The 10,197-nt window shown below is 60.1% G+C and overlaps 1 protein-coding gene across 1 annotated transcript; it reads right to left on the bottom strand.

Moving 5' to 3' along the window:
• Positions 1 to 917: 917 nt before the first annotated feature.
• Positions 918 to 9,037, bottom strand: LDLRAD2 (low density lipoprotein receptor class A domain containing 2). The gene is made up of 4 exons (XM_039508592.1): positions 7,934 to 9,037; positions 5,860 to 6,009; positions 5,400 to 5,540; positions 918 to 1,424 (listed from the first exon to the last, which is right to left on the bottom strand). The coding sequence occupies exons 1-4, from the start codon at positions 8,454 to 8,456 to the stop codon at positions 1,177 to 1,179; spliced, it is 1,062 nt and encodes a 353-aa protein (XP_039364526.1). The 5' UTR covers positions 8,457 to 9,037; the 3' UTR covers positions 918 to 1,176.
• Between the last annotated feature and the right edge of the window lie 1,160 nt (positions 9,038 to 10,197).

Genomic DNA, 10,197 nt, shown 5'->3' with positions numbered 1-10,197 from the left:
GAAAGCCCCTTTCGTCCCTAAATAACCAGATTGGGGCCCATTGCTCTGCCTCGCCCGCCGGGGGCAGGGGCCCTGCATCGCACCAGCTTGCTGGCAAGGCAAGAGGGGCAGGGGCCTGGCCGCTGGCAGAACTGCCCCTGGGCAGGCTGGGGGGCCCAGTCATTGCAGGCCAGGCTCTAACCAGCCCAACGCTGGCGGTGGATTCTCCCTGAAAAGGCCCCGAGCCTGCTCCGCTCAGCCTGAACTATCTCAGGGATGGGGCTGCCCCACTGCGCTGTGGGAGTGCCCCCGACGTGCCTGGCTTCCCAGCCTCAGCCGGGTCCCGCAGGCCGCAGAGGGCAGTAGTGGCCGTTGGGGTCGGCTGTCCTGAGGTTGGGATCCACCTGGGCTTGGTTTCCAGAGGGGCTGAATGCTGGCAGCTCATGGGGTTGCAGAGGAGTTTGGGGGCTTGGAGCTGCTGCCAAATTCGGCCCTCGGCACAGACAGGCAGGCAGGTGCAGCGCCCCAGGAAGGGGCCAGGCCTGGTCACCCCCAAAGCTCTTGCAGTAGCATGCCCCTGGCAGCGCAGGCAGCACTAGTGATGCCCACCCAGCCTGCCCGCTTGCAGGGCCAGCTCAGGGCTGGGCACACACGCTCCAAAGCAAAGGGCCTGCTTGTTTTATTAGCTGCGGAGAACCTGCTGGGCTCACATCACGTGGTGGGACAATGCGTTCGGGGCGGCAGGCGTCACAACAACAGTCCCAGGCAGAGCCTGACGGGGACCCGGCCTGCCCCCAGCAGCACGTGCTCGGAGGCGAGGGGCAAATCCCCACACAAGCCGCCGGTGAATCAGTCGCTCCTTCCGCCACCTGCATCGCTCACTGGGGCAACTCCAGGGCGCCCTAGCAGCCCTCAGCCCTTGTGTTTCGGAGGGTGGGGGTGGGGGTGGGGGTGGGGAGGCAAGCAGCTGAGCCGATCCATGGGAGGAGGCGCATGGAGCCTGGCCTGGGTCTATGGGAGTGAGCAGAGGAGGTATTGGGAGCTGCCCTGTCCTCTCACATCTCTCCCCACCCTGCACCCAGCTGGTATCACAGCCCGTCCTGCTATGACCCAAGCCAGCGGAGAGAATCCCTGCAGCACAGACAGGAAAGGTCGGATCCCTGCTCCTCCGGCCAGGGCGGGACGGCATGGCTGACATCAGATGGGCAGGTCGGCGCTGTGCTGCGGCGTGACTTTGCTGGAACAGCTGTGGTTCCTGTGGGCACAGCTGCGGGGGCAGAGTTGGCACGAGGCCCACATGGAGTTGCAGCCAGGCAGGAACCGGCAGGCCCCGAGTCTCCAGACAAACCAGCCAGGGGACCAGCAGCACCAGAGCAGGAGGGCTGAGCCCACGCCCAGCCCCAGGAGGATGCAGAGGGCCAGCAGGGAGCACAAGCTCCTCTCACCTGGAGAGGAAGGAAAAGGGCTGGGGACAGTGAGTGCCGGGTGCCTCCCTTCAGCTCCCCAGCACCGCTCTGCCCTCTACGTGCTGGAGCCAAAAGCAGACCTGCCCTGCCACAGGGTGGGCAGAGCCCCAGGGGCTGCCGTGCCCTCAGTGCCACGGCCATGGGGCCACAGGGCCTGAGTTGCTGCCACCCTGCTCCTGCAATGTGCTGCTAAGCCAGCTGCAGTGTGCATGGGGCGCGCGACCCCAGGGACAGGGTGGACAGAGGCTCCCAGGCGCTGGCCCAGGCAGGGTCGCTGTAGGGAGCGGAATGGCGCAGGTGCCCCTTGCAGGGCCCAGAGCCTCGGCGGGGGTCAGTGTGAGACAGCAACTGATCTCCCACTCTGCTGCCGAGGGGCTGCTCCTAGTGCCTGAGCTCAGAGCACGGGGAGGAGGAACGCACACGTACACATGCCTGTCATCACACACGTGTCATCACACACACACCACCTGTCATAGCACATGTCCATGTGTCATTGCACCCACATGCACCAACCTGTTATTACAAATGCAGCCACCTCTCATTGCACGTCTCATGGCACAAGTACGCATGCACCTCCCCTATTGCATACACCGGCACCTACCTGTCATTGCACATTCCTGCACATGTGTCAATGCATGCACACAAATCATACACCCACCTGTCATTACACACATGCACACAAATCATACACCCACCTGTCATTACACACATGCACACAAATCATACACCCACCTGTCATTACACACATGCACACAAATCATACACCCACCTGTCATTACACACATGCACACAAATCATACACCCACCTGTCATTACACACATGCACACAAATCATACACCCACCTGTCATTACACACATGCACACATAGCTGTCGTTGCATATGCACACAGCTACGTGCCATTAGACACCCATACACGTGTCATTGCACACATGCACATACACATGCCTGTCATCATACGTTTGTCATTACACAAGTACACACAATCTGTCATTGCACACACATGCATGTCATTGCACATGTGCACATATCGGTCATTACATACACATCATTGCATATGGACACACGTCTGTCATTAAACATGTGCATACACCTGTCATTATACACATATGCACATGCACCCACCTGTCTGTGCATGCACCCACGCACGTGTCATCACACACACATCCAACACATCATTGGACATGCACACACACAGAGCCACATATCTGCCATCTGTCATTGCCTATGAGCACACGTGTCATCACACAAGCACACACTGATGTCATTGCACATGCAGTCACATTGGTATTGCACATGTACATACACGCCTGTTATTGCACACACACATCGTACATGTACACACCTGTCATTGCACAAGTGCACGCACATGTCACCACACACGTGCAGCCACTTGTCATTACACACAACCACCTTCACACACACAAACACCTGTCATTACACTCGCACACATCATCACACATACACACACCTGTTGTGACGAACTAGGAAGGTTCTTAATGTTTTCTCTGAATACTGTGTTGGTGCCTCAGTGTTCCCTATGCCTCTCCGCTCCACCATCGCCAGTCCAGGCTGCTGTAGCTTCTCCTGCAGCTTTTCCTCAGGCTCTTGCTCTCTCTCACGGTCCTCTCGCTCTCTCGGGCTCTGCTCCAATCCCATCCGTCTCCGATCCCCTGATGGGGAACCCGATTGTGAAGACCCTCGGGGATGCCTGGCTGCTGCTCCAGCTGCTCCCAGATCCTCTTGTAGCCCCATCTGGGTCAGGAATCTGCTCCTCAGAGCGGTCCTTGTCCTCCTCCTCCAGCTGCACAATTAACTGGGCCTTGGTGAACTTCCCCATGCGTAACCCTATCTGTGTGCACAGGATCACAATGTCCTTCTCAAGGAGATGGTGACAGGCCATCACTGCACCACTCCCAAGTGGCTCTGGACTCAGGCCTGTGTGCCCTTGGCTCCCCCATGGTTTCCAGGAAGAACCCCTGGTGTGCCAGCCCTTCTCGTGTCACCACCTCTCTGCCAGGGTCGAGCTGCAGACTCCTCCGCCCCTGGGACTGCTCGCTGCCGTCCTCAGGGGGACCCCGTTACTCCAACAGTCCTTCTCGCTGGTCACACACTCCCAGAGGTTAACCGCCCCCTGAAACCCACGTGGTCCTCATTATCCCTCCTTTGTTTTACTGCTCCCCAGTCACTTACTGCAAGAAATGCCATTCACGGGCTGCAGTACATCCCAGCGCTGCCACCAGCTGTCACGGAGTGCCCGGGCGATGCTCTGGAACTGCTCCCCACCAAGCCAGGCAGGCCTTTGGGGAGCCTCCTCTCACTTGGAGCAGACTTGTTCAGGGCAAGAAGCTCACACGGCTTCACCTCCTGGGTTTCTCCTTGGAGCATTCAGCAACCTCTGCCCCTCCATGCGCTTCCCACAGCAAGTCCACCCAGGCGGGTCCTGGGGAAGCCACAGGGTCCTGCACCCCCACGTCGCAGTCAGACGTGACTCTCAGCCAGCCAGTAACACAGAGATTTATTCGATGACAGGAACAGGGTCTAAAACAGAGCTTGTAGGTACCACGAACCGGACCCCTCGGCCGGGTCCATTTTGGGGGGGGCAGTGAGCCAGACCCCCACATCTGCACTTCACTCCTCGTCCCCAGCCAGCTCCAGACTGACACCCCCTCCAGCCCCTCCTCCTCTGCTCAGCCCCTTTCCCGGGCCAGGAGATCACCTGACCTTTTTGTCTCCAACACCTTCAGTTGGCACCTTTGCAGAGGAGGGGCCCAGGCCATCAGTTGCTAGGAGACAGGGTGTCAGGCATTTATGTGCACTGGCACCTTGCAGCAATCACACCCCCTTATCCCACCACCTAGATACTTAAGAACTGCCTAGGGGACACTGAGGCACCAACACCGTATTCAGAGAAAACATTAGAACATTCCTAGTTCGTCACACCTGTCATTATAGATGCACACACATGCATCATTGCACACATACACACCCACCTGCCTGTCATTATACACATGCACACGTCACACACGAGCACACACATCTGTCATTACAGACACCTCATTGCACACACACGTGTCATGACAGTCTCATTGCACATGCACACATTTGTCATTGCACACGTGTCATCGCACCTGCACACACATCTGTCATTGCACATGGATGCACACATCCATCATTACACATGTGCATGTGTCATAAGACGCTCACACGTCTCTCATTGCACACATGCACAGCCACCTGCCATTACACACATGTCTGTCATGACACACACATAGCTCACACGCACGTACCCACACATCTGTCAATCCTTTTGCAAAGTGCTGAGGGAATCCTGGGCTTTGGCCTCCCAGGAACGAGATCAGAAGGGGCCTGAGATGCCCACAGGGTTGGGCTCCCCCAGGGCATGTCGCAGGGAAGGCTGGTCCAGTGGTTCGGGTACTGAGCTGGGACCACAGCCTTCCTGTATGGGTGACCAGAGAGCAAGTGTAAATAGTCGGGACGGGGGTGGGGGGTAATAGGTGCCTATGTAAGAAAAAGCCCCAATACAATCAGGACATCTGGTCACCCTACCCTCCATGTGACCTTGGGTGCATAGGTGCCAACTCCGTGGGTGCTCTGGGGCTCAAGCACCCACCGAAAATAAATAGGGGGTGCTCAGCACCCGCAGGACCTTTTGTGGGCTACGGTGCTTGAACCGTGCTCCTGCCCCCGCTTGGCCTCCCCCCCCGAGGTCCTGCCCCCCGCTCATGGGGGGGGAGGGGGCAGAGCGGAGCACCCACTGGCAAAAAGATGTCAGTGCCTGTATGGGGGTGGGTCCCAGCCCCTGGCCGTGCCCCAGTCCCCGTCTGTACCATGGGGAACAGCCCAGCCCTGTCCCCAGGGCATGCTGAGAACAAGGCCAGGTGTGAGCACATTTCTAGGCCAGGCCCGGGACGTTGCACGTGGCCTTAGGTACCTGCTGCAGGCTCGTCCTGGGGCGCGGTGTCTGGGGCCCAGGGCTGGCTCTTCTCTGCCCCCCCACAGGCCGCCAGGCAGGGGGTGATGTGGGCTGCAGGGCTGCTCGCAGGCTGGAGAAATGCTGATGTGGGAGGGCGGCCTGCATGGGGGAGGGGAAGGGGTGTAATTGCACCAGCTGCCGGTGCAGGCGTCAGCCCAGCAGAGAGCCCCCAGGCCAGGAAAACCCTTGGAGTGGAGCAGCCCTGAGCTCCTGCTGCCCCCTCCCACTCCTGGCTACTGCCGCACCTCAGGCCCCATAGCGCCCCCCCCCCCGCCCCGATCTGCTTGCTCCCCCGTCCTCCCATCCAGAATGCTCCCCTGCCCTCCCGAGGGCACCAGGCAGGATCAGGCCCTATCCAGTCTCTGCTCTCTGGGCGCTCCCTCTACCCCGCCCCTGGGTTCTCCCCACCCACACTGACCTCTGCACTTGGCAGGGGGGTGGGCTGCCTGGTCCGAGCCATCCCCACAGTTATCGATACCCGTCCGGTCACACACCAGGCTCATGGGGATGCACTTGCTGTTCCGGCACTGGAAGTACGGCTCCTCGCTGCACTCGGACATGCTGAAGCCTGAAATGGACATGGCCAGCGCTGACAGCATGGCAGCTCCTGGTGCGTCGCGCACCCCTGGGGGCAGCTACTAGCACGCGCTGGCGTGGGTACGTGACTCAGTAGCAGAGCTCAAGCGTCCAGGCCGGGGATGAGGAGTTTAGGGTACAGGAGATGGCTCAGGGCTGGGGCAAGAGCTTGGGCTGTGGGCTCTGGGAGGGAGTTTGGGTGCAGGAGGGGGGGTCTGGGGTGGGGGGGGAGGCACGGGGGGGAGGTTTGGGGATCGGGTGGCTGGACGGCACGTACCTCAGGCAGCTCTCAGAAGAAGTCAGCCTGTCCGGCTCCTAGGCAGAGGGGCCAGGGGGCTCTGTCTACTGCCTGCGCCTGCAGGCACCTCCCCTGCAGCTCCCACTGGCCAATGGGAGCTGCAGAGCCAGCACTCGGGGCAGGGGCAGCACACGGAGCCCGCTGGCCGCCCCAGTGCCTAGGAGCCGGATATGCCAGCAGCTTCCGAGAGCTTTGCGGAGCCAGGTCAGGCCTGGAGCCGGCCTTAGCCCTGCTGCGCCACCGACTGGCCTTTTAGCGGCCTGGTCAGTGGTGCTGACCGGAGCCGCCAGGGTCCCTTTCCAACAGGGCGTTCCGGTCGAAAGCCTGGCAACCTTAGCCACGCCGCAGCGTTTCAGACCCAGGATCTCTGCAAGCTGGGGCCCTGCCTGGGGCCCTGCAAGCAGGAGTTAACACCCCACTAGCCACAGGTGAGCCAGCAGGGCCAGGCCTGCAAGAGGTGAAAGGCTATGGCAGCACCCACTGCTGTGGGGAGGAGCTGGCCTCTCCAGTCGTGGGGGGAGGCACCAGAGCAGTGCGGGTGTCTGACCAGGAAGAACGGCCTTTGGTTTCTCTTGGGACCCACTGGCTCTGGGGCCTGGCGGTGAGCACTGAGAGCGGAGCCAGGCAATCACACCACCCACACCCAGCTCACTGGTGTCAGGGACAGGGCGCCACTGATCTCAGCAGGGCCACGAGGGCACCCTGGCTAAAGGGCTCTTTGCAGGGCCAGGAACCCTGTGTCTCAGAGCCCCAGACAGCCGGCATGCCCTGAAGCCCTGAACTACGCTGGCCACAGTGGGCTCGGCTCTGCGCAGGGGGCAGCTGAGCGAAAGAGAGAGAGCGTGAGGGTTCATGTGCGAGGATGTGCAACCTTGTGTGAGAGTGTGTGTGTGCACGTGTGTGTGTGTACAGGAGTGTGTGTGTGTGCAGCTGTTCATGTGCAGCCTTGTGTGAGAGTGTGTGTGTAAACATGTGTGTAAGCATGTGTGCAGCCATCTGTGAGATGTGGTATGCGTGTGTGCAGCCTTGTGTGTGTGTGCAGGGGTGTGTGTGTGTGTGTGTGTGTGTATAGGTATGTGTGCAGCCTGTGTGAGACGGTGTATGTGTGCGTGGGACATAGGCACACGTCGGTGTGTGTTCCAGGTGACTGTGGAGTCCCTGGCAAATAGGTGCATTGTCCCCGTGCTCTGATGAGTGTTCGGGGTGATGCGCTATCACACGCGCTTGTGGCCAAGTCCATGTCATGCCTGATCCACCCCCACCGCCTGTCATGTGGCCTTTTGAATCTGCACCCCTGGGCATTCACGTGCCAGCCCTGCCTCTGCCCCCCCCCCCCCGCCTGCCCTGATCCAGTCACCCAAGGACAAGGCTCCTGTGGAGCCTGGCGGAGATTCAGCAGGTGGCACAAATACTCAGTTTATTTCCGCCACTGAAGCCTTTTGCCACATGTGCCCTGTCCCTGTGCTGGCCAGTGACCAGGCCCCAGGGCCCAGCTGGCGAGGGCCCCTGTGCAGGTGTGGGGGGGCTGGGCAGCTGATCTTTGGGCTGAACACTGGTTGGAGCTGGGCAGTCTGGCAAGGTCCTTTGGCTTGTGCCCCCTGCATGCGTTGCCCCTCACCCAGCCGGAAGGATGTAAAATCGCCCACGAAATCCACCCGAGGCTGCTGCCCCCGTGTCACCAAGCGCAGGGTCAGGTAGTTCCCGGTGGACAGGATGGGCCTGGGGATGCTCTTCCCACACAGCGGGAACCCCAGGGGCTCGGCGGCGCGATCTCGGCCATCATAGAATTGCACATACGATCCAGCATTGCAGGGGTCCTGAAGCGCCCAGTCTCCGCCGGCTGAGGGCTGCCCAGGCCCCCGCTGGCTGGGCCGGGCGGGCTCTGGAGGCAGAGGCGCTCGGGTGGCGTTGGGCGGGGGCTGCAGCAGGCTGTACACCAAGAAGAAGCGGAACTGGAACTGGACTTTGTCTCTGGGCGACGCGGCCTGCATGGTGAGGGAGCAGTCGGTCCCCGTGGCCACGAAGTAGTAGCGCCGGGAGTCCCTGTGCGAATTGATAATCAGCCCGTCGTCTCTGATGGTCTGCCCACAAAAATCCACCAGGTTAACTGGGGTGGGGGGAGAGAGAAAGAGAGTCGCCATCCGAGCCCCGGCAGGACCTGCAGCCCCTGAATCCCACTGCCACTGCCTCTGTCCCTGCCCTGGGAGACGGCAAAGAACGCAAACGGCCACAGGCTCATCCCGCCTAGCGCCCAGCTGCTCTAACAACGCGCACCAGCTCGCACAGCTGCAGCCTGCTCTGGGCTGCCTTCCAGGGTTGTGCCTCTGACCCCAAGGGCCAGGATCCACAAACCCCACAGCAGGCAGGAAGGGGTTAAAGAGCAGCCGTGGACTCAGGCAGCCCTGCCCCACGCACCTATGACTGATGCCAGGTTTGGAGGAGGTGCTTTACCAGGGAGAAGCCCAGTTCAGAGGACCCCCAGCTCTGGGAGAGCATCAGGCCTCTACCCCTCAGCTCCCAGCAGGGAGCCTAGGTGCTGTCAGGCTCCTGCACACAGTGGGTGCAGTACGCTGGCCGGGTCCCTGGTGGTGCTGGGCTCTATTGCTGTTCGTTTGGTTTTCATGCTTTGCTGTGGCCATAGGTGCTGGAACTGGGGCGGGGGGCGCTGGTGAGGCTGCCCTACCCCCTGGCTTGAAGTGGGGGGGGGGAGTTTGGGGATTGGTCCTGCTCTGAGCAGGGGGTTGGACTAGATACCTCCTGAGGTCCCTTCCAACCCTGAGATTCTATGATTCTAAGTGGTTTCCATCATTTACAGTTTGGTTCAAAGTCTCTCAGCACCCCCAATATAAAAACTTCCAGCACCCCTGGCTGTGGCAGCGGCTGGGACCATGAGCCTGGCCCCAGGGTAAGCCCCTGTACCCAAGCTGGGCTGGTGCAGGAAGTAGCTGAGGGAAGAAGGAAGTGGGTTGATGAGGCAGAAAACCCACTTGCTGCAGGGTCCCTGGGCTGGATCCAGGGTGGGGCAGGGACTGGGTCCCTACAGGCTCACCAAGGAGGCTGCGTGGAGGCCCCAGACGCAGGAGCCAGAAGGACTAAGGGGCTGGACCTGGGGCAGTGTCATGGCACTGCTGAGTAAGCTCTGGTTCATCCCAAAGGGCTGAGCATAACCGTAGCCTGGCTGGAGGCCATGGGGGGATGGGACAGCTGGTCACAGGGGCTATGGCGAGGCAATACTCTGCGACACCACCCCCAGCCACATGGCAGCATTTCAGCTTGCAAGGCAGACCCCTGCAGAGGGGTAACAGCCCCCCAAGGTCACCATGGCTCCCAGGATGAAGTCTGTCTGGGGGGATAATCCCAGGGCTGCTGGGGGGCTGGGCCAGCTGAGTACAGGGGACTGGCAGGCCGTAAATCTCAGGCAGTGTTCTTGGCACTGGGGCTCGGGCAGTGATTTCACTGCCAGCTGAGACCCTGGCCCTGCTCCGTCCGGAGGGCACCAGGCTTGAGGGGCTGGTGCGCTGTGGAAGCTGTTGTCCACAACCACCTGCACCAGTCATGGCTGCTGCAGCCCAAACCTCCAGTCAGGGAGAAGGGGTGGCAAGGAGGAGACCCCAGAGAACTACAACTTTGACAAACCTTCCCAATAGTAATTTGCAAGATTTTGAACTGCAAAAAAAAATCCACAAAGAAACTGGAGATATTCAGGTATCATCTCTAATTTATGCTATGGGGAACCAGGCAAAGGATATCTTTACATCGATTGACTTTACTGAAGAAGTCACAAAAGATGATTATGAACAGGTTGAATACACTGGCTGAAACCTGAGATTTGGGGAATGCAAAACAGGAAAACATCAGAGTCAGGCTGGTTACTGGGTTAAT

This window comes from Mauremys reevesii, linkage group 21 (assembly GCF_016161935.1).
Source record: "Mauremys reevesii isolate NIE-2019 linkage group 21, ASM1616193v1, whole genome shotgun sequence".
NCBI classification, from domain to species: Eukaryota; Metazoa; Chordata; order Testudines; family Geoemydidae; genus Mauremys; species Mauremys reevesii.
This window is presented reverse-complemented; position numbering and strand designations above follow the sequence as displayed.